At 44.6% G+C, this 22,948-nt stretch overlaps 1 protein-coding gene across 7 annotated transcripts; it reads left to right on the forward strand.

Moving 5' to 3' along the window:
* Window positions 1-5,531: 5,531 nt before the first annotated feature.
* Window positions 5,532-21,145, forward strand: LOC129855699 (serine/arginine repetitive matrix protein 2-like). 7 transcript variants are annotated; one of them, XM_055923631.1, is made up of 14 exons: window positions 5,532-5,784; window positions 7,047-7,301; window positions 7,905-8,000; window positions 15,059-15,244; window positions 15,446-15,532; window positions 15,624-15,683; window positions 16,100-16,132; window positions 16,214-16,327; window positions 16,547-16,685; window positions 16,847-18,696; window positions 18,890-19,606; window positions 19,727-19,810; window positions 20,061-20,168; window positions 20,509-21,145. In XM_055923631.1, exons 2-14 carry the CDS (start codon window positions 7,054-7,056, stop codon window positions 20,561-20,563), a joined length of 3,777 nt encoding a protein of 1,258 aa, XP_055779606.1. In that variant the 5' UTR covers window positions 5,532-5,784; window positions 7,047-7,053; the 3' UTR covers window positions 20,564-21,145. The 7 variants fall into 7 exon arrangements, with proteins under 7 accessions (XP_055779606.1, XP_055779609.1, XP_055779605.1 ...); XM_055923630.1 differs by having other exon boundaries at window positions 5,534-5,767; XM_055923632.1 differs by having other exon boundaries at window positions 5,542-5,646.
* The last annotated feature ends 1,803 nt before the right edge of the window (window positions 21,146-22,948 follow it).

Consider the following 22,948-nt stretch of genomic DNA (forward strand, 5'->3'; position numbering starts at 1 on the left):
ATAGTCCCTTTGCCCAAGAACGCCAAGGTAACCTGTCTAAATTGCCCCGTGGAACTCACATTTGTAGCCTTTGAAAGGTGGGTCAACGCTAACATTAACACCATCATTCCAGACACCCTGAACCCACTCCAATTGGTATACCGCCCCCAACAGGATGCAATCTCTATTGCACTCCACACTGCCCTTTCCCACTTGGACAAAAGGAACACCTACATGAGAAAGCTGTTTATTGACCACAGCTCAGTGTTTTACACCATAGTGCCCTCAACTCATCACTAAGCGAAGGTCCCTGGGACTGAACACCTCCCTCTGCAACTGCATCCTGGACTTCCTGACGGGCCACCTGCAGGTGATGAGGGTAGGCAACAACACATCCGCCACGCTGACCCTCAACACGGGGGCCTCTCAGGGGTGTATGTTTAGTCCCCTCCTGTACTCGATATTCACCCATGACTGTGTGGCCGTGCACGACTCCCAACACCATCATTAAGTTTGCTGACGACGATGAGACAGTCTACAGGGATGAAATCAGAAACAACAACAACCTCTCCCTCAATGTCAGTAAGAGAAAGGAGCTGATCGTGGACTACAGGAAATGGAGGGCCGAGCACGCCCCCATTCACATCAATGGGGCTGTAGTGGTGTGAGTAGGGAGCTTCAAGTTCCTCTGTGTCCATATCACTAAGGGTCTAGCATGGTCCAAACACACCAACACAGTCGTGAAGAGGGCACGGCAACACCTCTTCCCCCTCCAGAAGGCTGAAAAGATTTGTCAATGGCCCTCAGATTCTCAAAAAGTTCTACAGCTGCACCATCGAGAGGATCTTAACTGTCTGCATCACCACTTGGTATGGCAACAATTTGGCATCCAACCGTAAGGCGCTACAGTGGGTAGTGCGTACGGCCCAGTACATTACTGGGGCTGAGCTCCCTGCCATCCAGGACCTCTATACCAGTCGGTGTCAGAGGAAGGCCCCAAAAATTGTCAAACACTCTAGCCACCCAAGCTACAGACTGTTTTCTCTGCTACTGCATGGCAAGCAGTACCAGTGCACCAAGTATGGAACCAACAGGACCCTGAACAGCTTCTACCCCCAAGCCACAAGACTTCTAAACAAAACTGCTAAATAGCTAATCAAATGACTACCCGGACTACCTGCATTAACCCTTTTTAGTAATAACTCTCTTGCGCTGACTCTATGCACACATACTGGACCCTACTCACACACTCACACATACTTACACTGACACCCCAACACACACATACACACACTGCATAAGCCCACACACACACACACATGCAAACTGACGCCACACACACACACACACTTTCACACTCAGCACATACATGTGTGCTGCTGCTACTGTCTATTGTCTATCCTGTTGCCTCATCACTTTACCCCTACCTATATGTACAGTACATAGCTTACCTCAATTACCTTGCACCCCTGTTCATTGACTCGTTACTGGTACTCGCTGTACAGTATATAGCCATCTTATTTTTACTCATTATTTGTATTCGTTATTCACTGTGTATTTATTCCTCGTGTCACTATTTATGTTTTACATTATCTTTAACTCTGCATTGTTGGAAATTATCCGGTAGGTAAGCATTTCACTGTTTGTCTACACCTGTTGTCTACAAAACATGTGACAAATAACATTTTATTTTATTTGAAAGTTCCTCTGGACAAAGCAGAGACGCCATCGGGGCCTGTTTCCAATTTGCTTAAAGAGTCTTGTGGCCTCTCTAGGGTTACATTTTAACTTGGGGTCACAGCCATCAATAACAATGGTGTTGAGCATGTTAACACACTTGGTAGAGAAGTAATGTCAGTCAAACTTTCTGTAGAAGTCATTACGTTAATTTGCCATCGTCTTTTCATCTGTTGTGTACACTGCTTTTCTTGTGGGAGTTATGTTATTGATGGATTTTATTGTTAAGCCTTGTCCTTGAATACTGTTCATTCTGGGTTGGTATGCTGCCCAATTCTATAAGAGTAATTATATTGTCTGATGATAGTAAAATAGATGCCATGAGTTATAATAATCAAACATAGATTTATTGTCAGAGTTTACTAGGAGTGGTGGGTTGGAGTCAGGCGCAGAGAGCAGAGGGTTCGGTAAATCGTAAGTTATTCTCCGGCACAAAACGGTCACGCCAAAATACAGGGGCATAAAACAGACCAGCCCAAACACAGGACCAAACAGTCCGGAGAAAACAAACACGAAAACACATCCACAACCAACAGAGTAACAATCCCGCACAAACCTAGGCGGACCTAACAGGCTTAAATAGACATAAATCAAGAAACGAAACAGGGAACAGGTGCAACCAATAAGACAAAACTAAAAGGAAAAAGGGATTGGTGGCGGCTAGTAGACCGGCGACGACGACCGCCGCCCGAACAGGCAGGGGAGCCACCTTCGTTGGGAGTCGTAACATTTATTGGTAAATAAAAAATCGGGTAGGCTGTTTGCTGCCCAATTATTCAAGAGTAACTATAATTATTATTATTGGTAATAAATGAAAAACTGGTAGACTAATAACTAACCTCAAAATAACAATCTTTGCTATATCACACTTACTCAAGTCCATCCTGTTTGCGTTAGCAGAGTCTAGCCTAGTCAAAAGTCAAATTTCCACTGTTGCATTGCTGGAAGCTATTATTACCGTGACTTGTACTGTATATGGACAATATTCTGTAATAGAAATTAAAGGAGGCCGTCTGCTCTCTTCAAACGTTCTTTAAATCAAGTAGTGATGTTCCAGATGCGTATCAAAATAAAGAATACTGGACGTCACCGGAACATTAGTAGGTTGTGTCATGGTCGCCGGGATGTCCTTAAGCCATCCACTGTTTGCTTGGATGTTTTTATACTTTTCTACTGGATATTTATTGCACTTACAGACGAAAAACCTGTCGACTTTACCATGCTGTCTTTTTCTTTATATCTGAAAGCCAATACATTTAATCCCACCAACAGAGGTAGTGATTATTTCAGTATTTTCTTTAAACGTCCTAAGGATCTCTACAGATCGGTGTCCCACTCTCGGGACGGTTGAGCTAATGTGCACTAATGTGATTAGCATGACATTGTAAGTAACAAGAACATTTCCCAGGACATTGACATATCTAATATTGTCAGAACGCTTAATAAATTCTTGTTAATCTAACTGCACGGTCTAATTTACAGTAGCTATTACAGTGAAAAAATGAAAGAATACCATGCTATTGTTTGAGGAGAGTGCACAGTTATGAACTTGAAAAGTTATTAATAAACCAATTAGGCACATTTAGGCAGTCTTGATACAATTTTTTTAACAGAAATACAATGGTTCGTTGGATCAGTCTAAAACTTTGCACATGCACTGCTGCCATCTAGTGGCCAAAATCTAAATTGTGCCTGTGCTGGAATAATACAATATGGCATTTCTCTTATATTTCAAAGATGATGGTACAAAAAAAAAAGTTTTTTTCTTTCTTTGTATTATCTTTTACCAGATCGAATGTGTTATAATCTCCTACATTCATTTCACATTTCCACAACGTGTTTCCTTTCAAATGGTGTCAAGAATATGCATATCCTTGCTTCAGGTCCTGAGCTACAGGCAGTTAGATTTGGGTATGTCATTTTAGGCGAAAATTGAAAAAAAGGGGTGGATCCCTTAAGAGGTTTTTAATCCTGCCATATACCTCTGTGTAAACCAAGCCCCCCCCAAAAAATCCAGGCTTTGGGACGATGCTCACTAGTGAGATAATCAGAAAGATTCATATAAATGCTTTTTTCCCATTTATTCTCCCCATTTAAATGAATACAGTTCTGTCCTTGAGCTGTTCTTGTCTATAGTTGCAGAAATGCCTTTCCGGTTTTGCTACATAGTTGCACACGTGTCGGTTTGGTTGCTAAACAATGCAGGCAAGATATTTATAACAAACGCAAGATAGTTAATCGGTGTTGTTTACAGTGGGAGAAAATTAATTGCATAGTGGGCAGAATTCGCAAGAAGGTGGGCAAAGCCAAGCATGAGCTAGCGAGATCCTATTGGCGCGTTGTAGCATGTATTTGCATATTTTCGTTAGGGAACGCCTCCTCTGTGAAGTGCGTGTACACAAATTCAATTCGACCTTGCACTCCTTCCAGCGCAATTTTTGAAAACGTTGGAAAGCGTCATGTCTACAAAACTTTGTGCACTGTGCTTGTAACAGATTCGAGTTTTGGGAACAGAAAAATGTATTGAGATCAGATGTTTCATCGAATACAAAATTAGAATGTCGGCCCAGTTTCAATTAGTTCCATCCTCTCTCACTATCCGCAACTGGACTTTCTCTCACTACCATGTTTGGTGGAGAGAAAACCTTTTAAACGGATGCTTCACCTTTATAGCCCCTGTGACGTGTTTGGGTTACCCCTTCTGTCTGTGATGCAGGGGTGTCAAACATACGGCCCGCGGGTCAGATCTTTAGACATTAAAACCACCCGCGAGTGGGTCCAGAGATATTAGCGAAGGAGGAAATAGGAATCCCATTGGGCAATGAATGGAGGAATGTATAATGCCCCGCCCAGCAGACTGTTGACTAATCGCGTTCACGTTGTCATGTACCACACGTTAATACAATTCCAATGGAGTTTCCCATCTCCTCAACGACAACAAAAAATTCAGTATATTATAAAATCACCAAAACCAAATCGAAACTGTGTATAAATGATTTTTGATTTATTTTTTTGTTCTTTTTTTAGGGGTGGATCAGCTTAATATTGCGGAAAGAATGTTGCTTCCAATGTAATTGTCTGCATCATTTCCAATCCCCCATATTTTTTGGGGTAAATATATATATCCATACACGCATGCATACATATACATGTGTATATGTATGCATGCGTGTATAAATGATAATGGACCTATATTCATACAGTTGCTTGACTGTTCAGCTTGACAATCACTAGACAGTCAGAGAGCATCCAAGATTCCAAAAATTATGGATAGAGGACTATTTTGTGCAAATTTTGACTGCAAGGAATATAAACTAGGGGCAAAATGAGTTTGACACCCATGCTCTATAGGCTACAATATCTACCTGAACATTTGTACTGATTAGTCCTATAAGGATAACTTTGCTGCTACTATTTTAAAAAATCTGTTGGCTAGGATATTTGCTAGCAAGCTATCAATGTGCACGATACCTAACAAAGTGGAGTGAGGGGGAAAAAGTGATTAAACGTGGATCAAAAAAGCGCCCTTTTCGGAATGAGATTATAAGGTTTCTAAAGCACATACAAGCACCTACAAACTCTCAAAAACAAGGTGGAGGGAATGCTGAAATGACAGATTGTGCCTTTAAATGAACAAGATTACCTGAAAATACAAGGGGGAGGTCATTCATGGCATGGACAATATGTCTTCACATTAGGCTACTCATACAGCAGATAAACTCATACGAAGGGTTGTTGCTACTTGTGACAAGTCAACAACGTGAAGAGTTTATACACCAATAGATGTAGTCGGCCATAAAACTTTGAAGAAGAAGAAAATTATGAATGGGAAACATGGGAAATGTAGTTTAGACGCGGAGTCTGGGGTCGCCATCATCATGCGTGGTTTTCCCCCGATGTTCAGCCAGTGACGATATCAGCAGGCATTAGGTGTTTGTTTTACGAATAAGTACTTGAAGTAGATTTCTTTTTGTTTCGGTTGTCGTTTTATTTTGGCTTTTGCCAGTGTATTTGCTTCCCTTCATCGTCTCCGTTCGCGGGGATCTCAGAGGTAACGTTCGCTATCTGGTTAGCATGCTAAATTGGCTTAATAGTTATTGCTAGCTACCATGCGGGGATAAAATATTTCGATATCTAACGTTAGATAACTGGCAAAAAAAGATACAATGACCTGACTGCTGTCCAAATAATGTTAGATAACGTTACCTATATTGTTTTGATGCATTCCACAAGTGTACAGCGCACGGTAGCTAGCTTCGCTAGTTGCTAACTAGCCTATATAGAAGGCCGATTTGGGCCAAAGTTTGGCCCGTAAGGCAGGGGGCTCGTTAAGCCTCGGGTTCGATCACCGAGGGGGAGGGCGCGCATAAGAAGTGTGTGTCAACGTCGTCATCTTTATAAGTGCAGTAACAAGCTAGTCAGGTAACGTTAACAATTTAATTTCGACGTAATGCCCGATGACGTTACTTATTTTGCTAGCCAGCTATTCATTGTAGACCGAACTACCGTAGCCGGTCATTTGTCCCTAGCTAAAGAAGCTAGCTAGCTATCTCAGTTTCTGACAAATCTCATACTACTAACGTTAGCTAACTAGGCTTGTTTCTCTTTCCTGCTGCGAAGGGTTGTACGTTATAGTAGCTAGCTAGTTAGTTACCTAGAGATTGTTGGGTTCAAAGGCAGGTCACTGTTTTTTTGACTAAACGTTAGATAGCTATCGGTGGAAATATTCTGCTCTACTAAGGTACCTGTTGTAACGTTAGCTAGCAATCTGTTTTATTTAGGAAGTAAACATAATTTCAAATCCCAACTGTTTATCATAGATAAGCATTTGGGAGAATTTTCATTGTCATTTACTTCTGAATTAAAACATTATTGACCCCAACCTTGCCAACTAGTTTTTTATTTATTTATAAGCTGTGTTTATGGCAGTGTGGCCTAGTTTGGAATTTCTTCTATCAATATGCTTTATAGGGGAGGGTTATTATAATTACCTATTTGTGCACTGTACCTACCAATACACTCCCATTTAGTCTTTATTGGCATGCCTAACTCCATAGTGCATGGCTTAAGATACTATGACCAACATTTTTTTTACAACAGCTTCGTGGTCAATTCAATTAATATTCGCAATTTCAGTTTACTTCCTAAATTGACCCCAACCCTGGTCTGCCAGCCTAACGTGGTTGATTTTTGTGACCTGGTTGTAGGCTATGTCTGTTTTGTTCGGAACTGACTGATAGGCCTACCCTCAACCATTCCAGTTCCAATCATTTTAATACTCACACTTATCTGACCTTTGTCCTTTTCCCTCACGGTCTGTCTCTCCACAGAGGAGCTATGTACAACGGCATTGGCCTCACCACGCCGCGAGGCAGCGGCACTAACGGCTATGTGCAGCGTAACCTGTCGAGCGTGCATGCAAAGCGTCCACGGGACGAGCGCGGTGGCGAGCGGGACGAGAAGGACCGTGAGAGGCTGGAGAGCCAGCTGAACCGTCAGCCCAATGCAGAGATCCTGGAGCACCAGAGAAAGAGGCAGCTGGAGGTCAAGTGTGCAGAGCTGCAGGACATGATGGAAGAGCAGGGGTGAGAGAGAGGGATGGGTGTAAGAGGGAGGGATGGGCAGGCAGGGGTGTGGGGTGGAGAGTAGTAAGGGTGAGAGAAGGGATTTAATTAAGCGGGCCCGGGTTGCACTGGGCTATGGCCCATCACGTGACCTGACGAAGCCGGTGAGGTAGGCGTGCCCTGCCCAAATTGAACGGTAATCTGCACCGCTCTGTCATATTGTCAACAATGCAGCATGTTGAGTTGTTTATAAATATAAGATATATGTTCACATTTTCAAACTAGTTTCCATTGGGAAGGCAGATGAAACAATCACTTTCGTATGCGAACACAGAATCCTACTCATTACTCCACATGCTTAACCAACGTCACTTTTTTGGGGGGAGGCGATGTTGGCCAGAGCGGGGCTCCTGGTTCAAGCCTGGGAAGCAGCCCGGTTCCAAAACTAATACAATCACTTTTCTCCCAGTGCTAACTCCAGGCAGCCGGGCAATTTTAATCAAATCCCCTCAGAAGGGGATGTGAGGGACAGAGATTTGGAGAGAACGGTTGAAGATATGGGGTGCTGAACGAGAGAGTTTGGTGTTTTAACTGCTGAGCCGTGTGTGGATGTGTTGATGACAGGTACTCAGCTGAGGAGATTGAAGAGAAGGTGAACAGCTTCCGCATGATGCTGCAGGAGAAGCACGAGCCGCCTTCAGCCCCTACCGAGAGACCATCGTAAGTACACACCACCACAGGTCACTATAGAGTAGTGTGATCACTACGGACTAGTGACATTTCTACTGCAGACCACCACAAACTACTACAGACCAGCATGGCTGCACAAACTTTTAAATTAACTATAATCAAGCTTTATTTATACAGCACATTTCAGACAAGGAAAAAAACTAAGAAAATTAATGAAAATAAAAACGGAAATATTTACTAAACAAAGTAAAAGGATTACAAAACAAAAGAATAACAAATAAATAAATAACTGAATGACTAAAAGCACCTTAAGGAAAAGTAAAGCGTTACTTTTTTCTTTTTTTGGATCTCTTTTTAAAATGTCAAACGTTTTGCACGCCTCAGGTTTTCATTCAGGCTATTCTAGTGGCTGGTGGCATAGTAACTAAAAGCTGCCTGGTCATGCCTCTTGGTCCTAGGCTTTGGTATAGTTAAAAGGCAAGTGCCAGAGGACCTGAGGGACCTACTGGGTACCTAACTTAAAAGTATGTCTGACATGTATTGGGGTGCACAGTCGTGGATTGATTAAAAAATCTTAAAATGTGTTTTAAAACTCACAGGCAGTCATTGCAGAGACCTTAAAACCGGTGTAATGTGTGCTCTCCATCTGGTGTTGGTCAGTACATGTGCTGCAGCATTCTGTGTGTTTTGCAGTTGACCAATGGCTTTCTTGGGTAGACCAGACAGGAGAGCATTACAGTTGTCACGCCTGCTTGTAATAAAAGCATGGATGTGTCTCTGTATTAGCCTGAGAGAGAAATGGCCACACCGTGGCAATGTTCCTCAGGTGGTAAAAAGCGATTTTGGTCACATTCCTATTGTGTGATTTGAAATTGAGAATAATTGAAAATAACACCAAGGTTTTTTACCTGGTGTATTATCTTTCTTGCCCCTGAATAAAAATGTGCAACCAGATACATTCTGTGTTTTGGCTCCAACAATATGACACAAATGGTGACACAAATGGAAAGTTGTCTAGTCTGCGTAGCAGTGAAAATCAATGCTGTGCTTTCTGATAACGCTGCCACGGGGTTATAGATAGATAGATGGACCGGACCCAAAATCAAACCTTGTGGAACACTGCCAAGTGAAATGTAAACTCAGCAACAAACAAAAAACCATCTTCAACAACTGAGACATAAACTGAAAAAGTTCCACAGAAATTGAGTAATGTGTCCCTGAACAAGGGGGGGTCAAAATCAAAAGTAACCATCAGTATCTGGTGTGGCCACCAGCTGCATTAAGTACTGCAGTCCATCTCCTCATGGACTGCACCAGATTTGCCAGTCATTGTTGTGAGATGTTAGCCCACTCTTCCACCAAGTTCCCTGACATTTCTGGGGGGAATGGCCTAGAGGTCGACCGATTATGATTTTTCAACGCTGATACTGATTATTGGAGGACCAAAAAAGCCGATACTGATTAATCGGCCGATTTTTTTTATTTTTTTTTTTTGTTTTTTTTTGTAATAATGACAATTACAACAATACTGAATGAACACTTATTTTAACTTAGTATAATACATCAATAAAATCAATTTAGCCTCAAATAAATAATGAAACATGTTCAATTTGGTTTAAATAATGTAAAAACAAAGTGTTGGAGAAGAAAGTAAAAGTACAATATGTGCCATGTAAGAAAGCTAACGTTTAAGTTCCTTGCTCAGAACATGAGAACATATAAAAGCTGGTGGTTCCATTTAACATGAGTCTTCAATATTCCCAGGTAAGAAGTTTTAGGTTGTAGGAATTATAGGACTATTTCTCTCTATACGATTTGTATTTCATGTACCTTTGACTATTGGATGTTTTTATAGGCACTTTAGTATTGCCAGTGTAACAGTATAGCTTCCATCCCTCTCCTCGCCGCTACCTGTGCTCGAACCAGGAACACATCGACAACAGCCACCCTCGAAGCAGCGTTACCCATGCAGAGCAAGGGGAACAACTACTCCCAAGTCTCGGTACGAGTGACGTTTGAAACGCTATTAGCGCGCACCCCGCTAACTAGCTAGCGATTTCACATCGGTTACACCAGCCTAATCTCGGAAGTTGATAGGGTTGAATTCTTAAACAGCAGAGCTGCTGGCAAAACGCACGAAAGTGCTGTTTGAATGAATGCTTACGAGCCTGCTGGTGCCCACCATCGCTCAGTCAGACTGCTCTATCAAATCATAGACTTAATTATAACATAACACACAGAAATACGAGCCATAGGTCATTAATATGGTCGAATCCGGAAACTATCATCTCGAAAATAAAACATATTCTTTCAGTGAAATACAGAACCGTTCCGTATTTTATCTAACAGGTGGCATCCATCAGTCTAAATATTCCTGTTACATTGCACAACCTTCAATGTTATTTCATAATTACGTAAAGTTCTGGCAAATTAGTTCACAATGAGCCAGGCGGCCCAAACTGTTGCATATACCCTGACTCTGCGTGCAATGAACGCAAGAGAAGTGACACAATTTCACCTGGTTAATATTGCCTGCTAACCTGGATTTCTTTTAGCTAAATATGCAGGTTTAAAAAAATATATATACTTCTGTGTATTGATTTTAAGAAAGGCATTGATGTTTATGGTTAGGTACACGTTGGAGCAACAACAGTCTTTTTTTCGCGAATGCGCACTGCATCGATTATATGCAACGCATGACACGCTAGATAAACTAGTAATATCATCAACCATATGTGTAGTTAACTAGTGATTATGATTGATTGTTTTTTATAAGATAAGTTTAATGCTAGCTAGCAACTTACCTTGGCTTCTTACTGCATTCGCGTAACAGGCGGGATTGAATCCCTGAGCTGACAAGGTAAAAATCTGTCGTTCTGCCCCTGAACAAGGCAGTTAACCCACCGTTCCTAGGCCGTCATTGAAAATAAGAATGGGTTCTTAACTGACTTGCCTAGTGAAATAAAGGTGTAAAAAAAAAAAACGGCATCCAAAAATACAGATTTCCGATTGTTATGAAAGCTTGAAATCGGCCCTAATTAATCGGCCATTCCGATTAATCGGTCAACCTCTAGAGTGGCCCTCACCCTCCGATCCAACAGGTCCCAGATGTGCTCAATGGGATTGAGATCCGGGCTCTTAGCTGGACATGGTAGAGCACTGGCATTCCTGTATTGCAGGAAATCACGCACAGAACGAGCAGTATGGCTGGTGGCATTGTCATGCTGGAGGGTCATGTCAGGATGAGCCTGCAGGAAGGGTACCACATGAGGGAGGATGTCTTCCCTGTAACGCACAGTGTTGAGATTGCCTGCAATGATAACAAGCTCAGTCCGATGATACTGTGACACACCACTCCAGACCATGACGGACCCTCCACCTCCAAATCGATTCTGCTCCAGAGTACAGGCCTCGGTGTAACGCTCATTCCTTTGACGATAAATGCGAATCTGACCATCACCCCTGGTGAGACAAAACCGTGAAGAGCACTTTTTGCCAGTCCTGTCTGGTCCAGCGACGGTGGGTTTGTGCCCATAGGTGACGTTGTTGCCGGTGATGTCTGGTTAGGACCTGCCTTACAACAGGTCCTGCAAGCCCTCAGTCCAGCCTATTGCGGACAGTCAGCACTGATGGAGGGATTGTGCGTTCCTGGTGTAACTCGGGCAGTTGTTGTTACCATCCTGTACCTGTCCCGCATTTTGGATGTACCGATCCTGTGCAGGTGTTTTTACATGTGGTCTGCCACTGCGAGGACGATCAGCTGTTCGTCCTGTCTCCCTGTAGCGCTGTCTTATGCGTCTCACAGTACGGATGTTGCAATTTATTGCCCTGGCCACATCTGCAGTCCTCATGCCTCCTTGCAGCATGCCTAAGGCACATTCACGCAGATGAGCAGGGACCCTGTGCATCTTTTTTGGGGTGTTTTTCAGAGTCAGTAGAAAGACCTCTTTAGTATCCTATGTTTTCATAACTGTGACCTTAATTGCCTACTGTCTGTAAGCTGTTAGTGTCTTAACGACCGTTCCACATGTGCATGTTCATTAATTGTTTATGGTTCATTGAACAATCATATGAAACGGTTGTTTAAACCCCTTACAATGAAGATCTGTGAAGTTATTTTGATTTTTACTAATTATCTTTGAAAGACGGGGTCCTGAAAAGGGGACGTTTATTATCAAACTTCTCATCAGGTCTTGCCTGACTGATACCCAGACTGTTTATCTTATCCCTGAAATATGCCGCAAACTCATCACATTTCGATGTGGAAGTAACTTCATATAGGATTTATCAGGCCTCCTGGTCGAGAAGAGCAGTCTCGAATTTATTCTGATTCAGTGATCAAGTTAGAAAAATTTCCCTGACTGGCATTTATAATTGCCTTGTTATATATGCCAAGTTGCTCTCTCAGAATATCATAATGGACCTGCAACTTTGACATTCTCCACTTCTGCTCTACCTTTCTGCAAATTCTCTTAAATGTATTAGTTTCCTTAATCATCCAGGGGCTCTCCAGTTGGATGTGACCTTTTTCAACTTTACTGGAGCTATGGCATCAATGGTTGCCCTTCATTTGCTATTAAAGTTGCCAACTAAATCATCACAAGAGGAAGGCAGAATAGGTGGAGTATTGTTCATACACTCAATAAAATCTTAAAGCGTTTCTTAATAATTCGTTCAGCATTACTCTGTGCTATGGGCAACAAGGTAGTAAGCTGAAGCAACATCAACAATCGAGGATATGTCAATAGAATGCTCCTTGGTAATAATCAGGTCCAGAGTATGGCTACGGTTATCGGTCGGCCCAGTAACATGTTGGATGAAGTCCATAAAGCTCAAAAGATTCAGAAATTCAATGTCCTTGGAGTCAGTCTCTTTGTCAACATGAATATTCAAAAGGCACTCGCACATCTGAGCTATCTTTTTTGCAGGTGCATGGTAACAGTTGAGTAAAAGGAGAGAGAAAAGAAGAAACCCGAACACTGCTCTTGATAGTATCACTGCTCTTTAATAAGCTTTACATATCGGCCTCCGTCAGCTTTTTCAACATGAATATTAAAATCACCCAACACAATGATTTTATCATAGTTCTCAAAGGCAATAGTACAGAGAAATCAGTAAAGAAAGTGGGGCAGTGCTTTGGTGGCCTACGCAGGGTTATGGCCAGCACTGGTGGCTAAAATTTAAACTGTATAGCATGCTGCTCGAAAGATCCAAAGTCGCCAAATGAAATGTCCTTACAGCTGAGAGCATTAGTGAAAATAGATTTGGTCTCCACACTTTTCCCCTTTTCTAATAGAGTATGAAAAGCTGTAGTCTGGGGGGGAAGCTTCAAGAAGAGCGGCACTACAGTCTGAAGACAGCCATGTTTCAGTGAGTAACATGCAATCAACTTTGCGCTCAGTAATGTAATGAGGTCATTCACGAGAGAGGTTTTACTTGTGATTGCGTTTAAGAGTGCCATATTCAATGTGTGGGCCACTCTTCACCTAGGCCATCTGCCTAGAGGTAACCAATGGAGTAACAACCAAATTAACGTTACAGCCATGTTTTCTGAGTCTCCAACCTATCAGACTGGTAGGAGATGAGTTTGTATAAACTCACTAGAAAGCAGATAACGGAACATAAAATAGGTTACTCGCAATAACCAAAGTGGCCATTTCTATAGGAGTTGATATGGTTTCCAAGTCCTCTATTGCTTATTCTAACAGGGAGAACTGGAGCACTACCAGACCCTGTCTGTCAGTCTCTAAAACAGTTTGCGATGTTGCTGGAAATTGGAACCCCTGCGCTTAGGGGTAATCATATCTCTTTTAAAAAGTGCTGGTTGCGCCCACAAAAAGACATTACTGTCATTGCAAAGTTTCTTCAGGTGCTCGTTTAGGGCAAAGAGTCGGCTGAAAAGTTCCAAACCCCTTCGGTAGCTCGGGAGGAGGCCAAAGAATGATCTTCCCTGTGCTAGCGAGGGTCGTAATATATATTTTTAAGCCTAAAAGGAAGGTTGTTTAAACCTACGTGAGTGACGATGGTGTCAATATTGGAGTAGTTGACCAGAACTGTGGGCAGGAGAGAGTTGAAGTCATGGACACAGGCTCCTGGGTGACAGTGGACCTTAGTCGTAGGCAGGCCAAAATCTCTCACCATCGAGCTGCCCACAATGATTGTGAATTCGATAGGGAAACAACCTGCTGAACTGTGATGGCTGTGGGGGAGGGTGCCACTGGGCCCCGCCGGCTGTTGGTATACACCCATGGTCCGTGCTGACTCCCGGGACTGCTAGGTCCGTCTCAAGCGGGGCAATGCTGTTTGCTAGCTGGATCGGATCTTCCCAAGTAGATGGCTGGCCAGACTGACACCCCGATCTCCTACGCCTGTGTCCAGTCTCCCATGGGCCGCGGAGTTGAGCTTAACATCTGTCCGTTGGATTGGGACAGATCAACGCTGCCCGACTCATCATTAGCTTTGCTATAGGAGGCATTTAAAACTGAGATTCGGTTTTGACTGGGTTACAGTAAGGTTGGTGTACTTAGAAAGCAGATTTTTCTTTTCTCGCAGCCGAGCTAACAGCCGGAGGATCTCTTCCCTAAGATGTTTGATGGTGGTGCATTTAGGGCAGACAAAGCCCTGTCCATTTTCCAGTTCCACCTTATCTTCATCTTGTGATTGTGTGGAAATCATCTCACACCTGAAGCTTTTGTGCCCAGCCATGGATGAAAACACTGGTGGGCTAGCACTGCTAACGTTCGTCTGCTCCGTTTTCATGATGGCTAGCAGCTAACTGGAATCCGGGACACACATTTTCGGTCCCAGCCGTAAAAGCTGAACGCGTCGCGGAATCAATTGTAATATAAACTTTAGCCATGATTTAAAAACGATTTAATAAAATATTTTATAACATCAAACCGAGTGTAGGCAGTACACTGTTCTGTTGTGCGCTCTGATGACGTCTGTTGCGTGATGAAGTGGCTCTTCCAACAGTTGCTGGCCATTGAACAAGGTGGTGAAACACCACTCTCCCACTCTTTGGGGAGTAACCAAGCGTGACAATAGGAGATATTGAACAATGGTCCATCCCCCCCCCCCCCCCTCAGGGCGACAGAGACTCACGCCCTGGCAGCAGCCAATCAGCAGAAGAACGACCGGCTAAGGGCGGCGTTCGGCATCGCCACGGACTACGTAGACGGCTCCTCCTTCCACCCGGAGCGCAAGGAGCGAGAGAAGGAGAAGAGGGAGCAGGAGAGGCTGGAGAAAGAGAAGCAGCAGCAGCAGAAATACGTGTGAGTCGAGGGGGGTGTGTGTGTGGTTCTCCTAGCTAGACTTACTCGTGTAACTGATTTTTCCTTTGTTTATCCCCTCTGCTACTTACCATCTCTTTCTCTGTCTTCCCCTCCGTCTCTCTCTTCCCCTTCGTCTCTCTCTTCCCCTCCGTCTCTCTCTCCCCCTCCGTCTCTCTCTCCCCCTCCGCCTCTCTCTCTCAGGCTGGTAGAAGAGTCAGAGGACTCGGACTCACCAGCCCGAAAACAGAGCCGTAAGAAGAAAAGGAAGAAAAACAAGAACAGAGACAGGTGAGAGAAGGGAGAAAGTCCTATTTGGTGTGCATGCGTAAAAAATAATGCTTAGCTTGTTTGATTGACATCACTTTACTCTCTTCTTCAGCTCAGAGAGTCCCTCCCCCTCTCCTACACAGGTGAAAACTAAAAAGAGGAAAAAGAAAAGGTTTCCATTAATTTTTTCCCCATTTTGCAGACAGTGAATGGATTTCATGTCCAGCATAGTTTCATAACATTGGTATTGTTATTTCAGAACATCTCAATTGTAGTGGATTAGAACCTCTTGTGTAAGGGATGTGCATGCTTACAGCTTGATGATCACATGTGCTAGCGAGGACTCATAGGTCTGACACACCAATAAAATGTGCTGGCCCAGAGTACTTAGCACCTCTGAACGTAATTTGCCTACCGATTTTTACATGTAGAATCACGTGAAAAATGACATCTACAGGGGCGTTTCCCCCAAAACAAAGTGTGCTGAACGATCGACAGACACACGCTAGATTCACGTTCGGTGTGATGTGTGCGAGCCGTTGACCTTTTTCAGCTTAATGAACAAAGACTTTGTGTTCTCTGTTCTAGGGACAGGCTGGGGAAAAAGGATGGCAAAGACAGGTGGGTCCTACAGAAAGTGGTTCATAGTGTGTGTGTGTGTGTGTGTGTGTGTGTACTAAAATACTTTGTTTCCCCTCTCAGCTCCTCAGACGAGAAGCAGGCGTCCAAGAAAAAACGCAAGAGAAGTGAAAATGAGACTCCGCCCCAGGGTAAGACACGGCGCCATAGGAGTGGGTCCTCCAGCTCTGCTCACAGGTACTTCCGGGTCACCAGAGGTCATGACTCACAATTTGGGGTTGTAACTTCCCCTAAATTCCCAGGTTTTCCACAAATCCTCGTTGAAGTTACCGAAAATGTGCAACCCTACTCGCATAGTTACTCAATTCTAGTCATTCAATAACTTAAGTCAAGGCAGAGTTTTGAGTTGCACCCCATGCTGTTATTCCATCTCATGCCTTATCTCCATTTGGTCAGCCAATCCCCTCCCCTGCTGAGAGAGAGGCAGCAGAACCAGCCAGTCAAGAGAGCAGAAGAGGGGAGAAAGGGGCCGTCTCCTGACAGGAGGAGTTGTGGTCGCGAGGACGGGAGTCCACAGCGTCCGGGAGGCAGAGTGGTAAGACCACCTGTGATTGGTCCGGTGATCAGCTCCCTCTACCATTTCAAAACTTCTCTCCTGTTTTGTGACAATTCGGCATAATCAATGGCGCACTTGCTCATTTTCTTCTTTTTTTTCACCTCACTCTCCTTACCTCCTTTTTCCCCTCTCCCTCTCAGAGATCTCCCAGGTATCACAGCTCCCCTGAACGCCGACCGAGGGCAGACAAGGAACGGGAGAAGGAGCGACTGAAGGACAAAGAGAAAAAAAGAGAGAAGGAGCGTGAGAAAGTGAAGCCTCCAAGAAAGAGACACGACTCCTCGTCCCCCTCTCCTCCTCGACTGGAACGAGAGAAAGCCAGGCGCTCCAGAAGTGGAGAGAGAGAGCGAGAGAAGGATAGAGGAAAGGAGAGAACAATGCTGCAGAGGAGCAGAGACGACTCTTCATCCCACTCTCCACCCCCGAAACAACCGGACACCAGGAAACAGAGGAGCGGAAAGGAGGACAAACCACAAAGACGAGACTCCTCTTTGTCTCCATCTCCAGAAAAAGAGGGAGGAAGGAGTGGAGAGGGGGAGCGAGGAAAGGGAAAAAAATTCCCCCCCCAAGCCCCAGCTGACAGAGAGAGAGGGAGAGGGAATGAGAAAGAAGGATCTCTCCCTAGTCGGAAAAGCGATGGAAGGAGGGGTAGAAACTCATCCCGCGACTCCACATCCCCTGTCCCTCAATCACCTCTCATCAATGGACGACAGAAAGAAAGGGAGCGTGAGGGAAGGACCGAGAACGAGTGGAAACCGGAGGAGAGGGCTAAAGGGAAGGAGAGGGAATTGAACGAAGAGAGGGAGAAGCAAGATGAGCGGAGGAAGCAGGAGCGTGAAAGGGAAAAGGAGAGGGAGCGAGACCGAGATGGAGGGAGAGAGTGCGAGAGATCTGGCAGACTGTCTTCTACTCAACAACATCCGTCTATCTGTTTGTCTGAAGACCTCCCCGTGGAGCGAGATGGGGAGAGGGGGGCAGTAGAGAGGGAGCGAAAGAGACAAACTGAGGAGGACAACAGGCAGGAGAACAGAGACCGAAGCCTGCCGGAAAAGGAGCAAGAGAAGGAGAAGCCGAAGGGGAAGGAAAGCAGCAGTAGCAGCGGGAGTGATAGTGACAGTTCTTCCTCATCCTCCTCTGGCTCATCATCATCTTCTTCATCCTCCGACGAGGGAGAGAAGAAAAAGGGAAACATGGGGAAGAGCAGCCCAGCGAAGAAAGCCCTCCCCTCTCTCATCTCTCCTCCCGCCGTAGATGCCGCCTTCCAGAGGCATCTGGCCAAGGATGGCAGAGAGAGCGCTTCGGAGAGCGACGAACAAAGAGCTATAGGGAGAGAGAAGGAACGTGAGAGAACGGGAGGAGGGGACAGGTTCATGCTCTCTGAAAGGGAAAACCCACCCCCTGCCGCCCAACGTCCCCCTGCTGCCGAACGCTACCCCTCCACAGACAGAGAGAAGGAGCGAGGGAGGGGACAGGAGAGGTACAGCCCAACGGAGGTAGAGAGCTCCAGCCCTCCACCCTCTCCTCCCAGGAGAGGAGCCCCCCAAGGCAGAGGCGAGAGGTACGCCCCCACTGAAGTGGAAAGAGAGAAGGAGCGGGAGAAGGAGAGAGAGGGAGGGGTGAAGAGCCAGGCCAGGAGGACAGAGCGGTACAGCCCCTCTGAGCAGGAGTGTGAGAAGAGGAGGGCGCCCTCCCCAAAAGCCCCCGCAGTTGTCCCAAGGCCCCCCCCCCCTCGCCGCACCCCCCCACGGCAGTACCAGGACCCCCCCAATCGCTCCCCCAGCCCTCGACGACAAGCCACCACTCGGAGAGCCTCGCCTCCTACCCGCTCCCCGACTCGCGCCTATGCACCACGGCGGAGCCGCAGCCGGGAGCTAGATCACAACCGAGAGAGGCAGAGAGCGAGGGATAGAGGAGGGAGGGATCGCTCCAGAGACAGAGGAGCCAGGAGGAGCAGGTCGAGGAGCCCCAGAAGACGCAGTCCCCTCTACAGGTAGGACCAGGACCTATTCACAACAAATCAAACGCAGCTCAACTATACACACATCAAACATCACACACAGTGGGGCAACTTCCTGCGTACATAAATCAATAATAACTCAATTCAAATCTGCCAAGACCTCAGAATGTCAAACCAGATTCTGAATTGTTTATTTAATTTGTGTATTTATTTTCTTGTCCCTCAGGTCTCGGCGATCCCCCTCTCCCATTCGAGAAAGTAGAAGCAGCCTCTCGCTATCCAGAGAAAGGCGGAGAGACCAAGAGAGAGAGAAGAATAGAGAGCTGGAGAGAGCGAGGGAAAAAGAGCGGCAACGTGAAAAAGAGCAAGAGAGGCGAGAGCGTCAACCTGTTAAAGAGGTCCCCCCACCCCGTCGCTCTTCCTCTTCTGGTTCTTCTTCTTCCTCATCCCCCTCTCCGGCCCGAGAGAGGAAGGAGCTGCCTGTAGAAAAAGTGATGAAACCAATGGTGGAGAAAGACCGAAGAAGTGATAAAGAGGAACGAGAGAAAGGGGGAGACAGAGGAAGGAAGGCTTGTTCCATACCCTCACTGCTCCACTCCAAGGAGACCAGTCCCCTTCCCAGCCAATCAGAAATCAGAGCCCACCCCAAAGAAACACGTCACTCTGACCCACCCCGCTTCAGGTCGCCACAGGCCCTCAGCCATTCAGAGACCAGAGTATCTCTACGAGACACCTCGAGGACCAAATCTCCTCTCCCCTCACGCGGCACTGCCGATCCCTCAGACCGACCAGTCAGGACTGAAAACGGTGTGAGCGAGAAGGGGGCCAAAGAGAAAAAGAAAGGAAAGTTGGGCAGCCCCAGCTCTTCATCTTCTTCTTCCTCCTCCTCCTCATCTTCCTCTTCATCCGACAGTTCTGACTCTGATGCAGAGCAAGGAAAAGCGTAAGGAGGGGTGTTAAATGATTGACATATTTTACATTTGGATCACATTGCGGATAGAAATGCCGTAAATAGAGCTGACATGATTCCTCTCTTTACAATGTCCCCCTCTCTCTCTCCCAGAGGTGACAGGATAACGGCTGCCCATAGCTCCTCCTCCTCCTCCTCCTCCTCTTCTGAAAGTGAGAAGGAAGACAAGAAAAAGTGGTAACCAAAAAGACTAGGACCACCAGAATTGATGTTGACATAATGTTAACTATTTGTTATAGATCTATTATTTCCATTGGTTCTTGACCCAGAACTCATATACTGTATTGTTTCTAGTTATGATGTACATCTAATTGAAGTCATGGAAATGACAATATTATTTATTATCTTATGTTATTCAAAAAGTCTGGAATATTTCTGTAACATACAGGAGCCAGTTGATATTTGACACCTCTGTCATCTTTTCCAGCCCAGCGCAACCTCAAAGAGTGCCAGCTGATTCGCTGAGAGACTCTCGCTCCCTCAGCTACTCTCCACCCCGACAGAGGCGACCTGCACATTCTCCACCCACCCGCAGGTCAGTAGTCAACTAGCCAATTTGAAAGCAAACATATTTTTCTGTGTTCCTATAGGACAAAACAGACTCATCTTTAAAGTGATCGACTCCAACAGAAGGTACAGGTTTCGAGAAATAAGTACATGTTAATGTTTTGAGGGAAAATGTACTTGCTACAACTGATGTGATACTCACCTTGCCATCTTAAGCTGTATGCACTAATTGTCAGTCGCTCTGTATAAGAAGTCTGCTAAATGACTAAAATGTCAACAAACTATTCTAGCAACTACTGTGTATGTAAATAATTATTGTGGAGTTATCTGTACTGATTTTATTGGGTTATTCTCCCCCTCTTTTCTAGGAGTGGCAGCAGACAGTCCCCAAGCCGATCGCCAAGCAGTAGGAGAAGAAAATGATCCTTCACTCTGAAGTGTAACTGTCACTTTCCCTCCCCCTTCCTCCTTCCAAACACTTCTGGGCTGGTTTGAACTGGACTGTATCATTTGGATATTAAAGGGAGGGGAAGTTGAGGACATTTGATCTGTGAATGACTGAGTGAATTAAGCTTTGTTGTTGATTCTGTGGCATGAGGATAGCACCACAGGAAGAATTTGAAACACAACAGAGACCAAGAGGTCTGCTTTTAGTCAAGGGTTTTTGTACATTTTGTTTTATGCTGTACTGTAAGGAAGAAATGTAACTAAATGGTAGGTGGAGAGTCCATGATAGGAAAGTTAAGCACAGAAGCTTGCCAGACTCAAAACACAGTGTGTGCACACCCACACAGTCATAATCAATTATCTCTAAACAACAAAGTAACATTCACTAAGCATTTTCTTCCCCCCTGTATTTGTTTTGATCAACATGTAGATATGACCCATCTGTGTTTTGTTTATCGCAGAATGGATTACGTGCAGTTTTCCATGTTGATTAGAAACTGCAACTCATGGTTTGTTTCTCTTTGAAAATAATGAATGATAATAAAAAGTTGTATCATTTGTGTTGGCAGTGGTTAATTTTCAACCATTTAATTATTTGTAAGTAATCTCTGCAACATTGAATTAAAATGTCATGCCATTTTATGTTAAATGCGTCTGTCCACAACGGATTAATTTGTAAGTAAAAACAAGTGCAATCACTAACCAGGTTTCCATCCAACCTTTTTATGCGAGTACATGACAGGCCTGATGGAAACAACATTTGTAAATGTCGACCAAACGAAATGTAGGGGGGACGCTTTTATGCACAAATATCGATATATCTAAGTAAACTTGGAGTCACGAGAACGTGTTGTCGGCTCGCTACGACTAGGCGCAAGCATCTCGAAGAGTGCAATTCAGGGCATGTGCAGGAAACCCTCTATATTTCTATTGGTCCATTTTTAATCTTAGACAGGCGGGGGCAGTACAGTAGGTGGCGTTAATGCACAATAACGTTGGATGCCAGCCACCGCTAAACTCCGTAGAAGGAGTGCACTGTTTTCCCGCAGCAGTATGGGGGGTGGTGGTCATAAATAATACTCGTGAAGCTACTGATACCTCTCACGAAGTCACCTAACGTCTTCCTAGCACCATAAAATACCGCCATGAATTAACATGGAATGTAAATGGAGACAAGTTTTTTTTCTAAGGCGTCAAACTGCCGACACGTTCACGTCATGTATACGTAGCGTTCACGTCGCGTAACGTGGCACTGACACGTGTCAGTTTGGGTGTAAATTTATGGACGATCTTACCATGAACGCCTTAACGTCAACATGTGTTCTTCGTCACGTGTTAGTTTAGTTTATTATTAAAGATCTCACCATTAACCATGTACATGATTTTGTTAAAAAATAAATTTAATTGCCAGAATAATCTAATCAATTTCATTAGCCCTTCATTAGCAATTCCTTCATTAGCAATTATAATATCTTAGCTAAATCAACAATCACCTCAATACAAAAATGATTAGGCTAGTTGATATCACAGCCAGCCACCATTAGTGTGTAGATATGCCTATTTCTTACATCAATACAGACACAAGGGCTCCTTTGTTGGAGGTAGCCCTACTCAGAAACAAGAGGTAGCCTAGGTCTCTAGTGGCGCATTAAAAACAACTTGAAAGTCAGAAATCTCTGACTTTTTGAACGGTCATCCGACTCGGAATTCCAATTCAGAAACTCTGGCATCTTTCTCTGATTTTACCTCTTTTTCCCCACTTACCGGATTAACAGACACAATCACTGTCACCATGCAATCCTTAGGCTATACATATCTGTGGAGATGTCTTATGGTTAAAAGCAGGGTTCGAATTGAGGGAGTATGTGATACTGTTTATGATATCTGGAAATGTGCATGTACATCCTGGCCCATCTACAGTTGCTAACCCCAATTCTGACTTGTGCTCTGATATCTGATTCATTGATTTCTGCTCTCGTGAAAGCCTGGGTTTTCTGCACGTTGAAAGTGTGGGTTCACAGCTCCAATCCAGATGTGTTGGCCATTACTGAGACGTGGTTAAGAAATAGTGTTTTGAATACTGATGTTAACCTTTCTGGTTATAACTTTTTTCATCAAGACAGATCTTCCAAAGGTGGGGGAGTGGCTATCTTTACCAAGGATCACCTTCAGTGGCTTTCAAATAGCTCTTTGTTGACTGTTGCTGGGTGCTATCGTCCTCCATCAGCACCGGCCTGTACCCTAAACTCTCTCCTGGCCCCTTACACTAAGTCTGAATTTGTCCTGCTAGGTGACCTAAACTGGGCCACCACCTGACCAAGTCCTAAAGCGATGGGACTCCTTAAATCTTTCTCAAATTAT

This window comes from Salvelinus fontinalis, chromosome 5, assembly GCF_029448725.1.
Source record: "Salvelinus fontinalis isolate EN_2023a chromosome 5, ASM2944872v1, whole genome shotgun sequence".
Taxonomy (NCBI): Eukaryota; Metazoa; Chordata; class Actinopteri; order Salmoniformes; family Salmonidae; genus Salvelinus; species Salvelinus fontinalis.

What these genes read in the sequence shown, in the direction of transcription:
- LOC129855699 (XM_055923631.1), top strand. Translation starts at nt 7,054, where the DNA reads ATGTACAACGGCATTGGCCTCACCACGCCGCGAGGCAGCGGCACTAAC. An exon ending in AAAAAGGATGGCAAAGACAG is followed by an intron (nt 16,133 to 16,213) that starts GTGGGTCCTACA and finishes TTCCCCTCTCAG; the next exon opens with CTCCTCAGACGAGAAGCAGG. An exon ending in AAGGAAGACAAGAAAAAGTG is followed by an intron (nt 19,811 to 20,060) that starts GTAACCAAAAAG and finishes CATCTTTTCCAG; the next exon opens with CCCAGCGCAACCTCAAAGAG.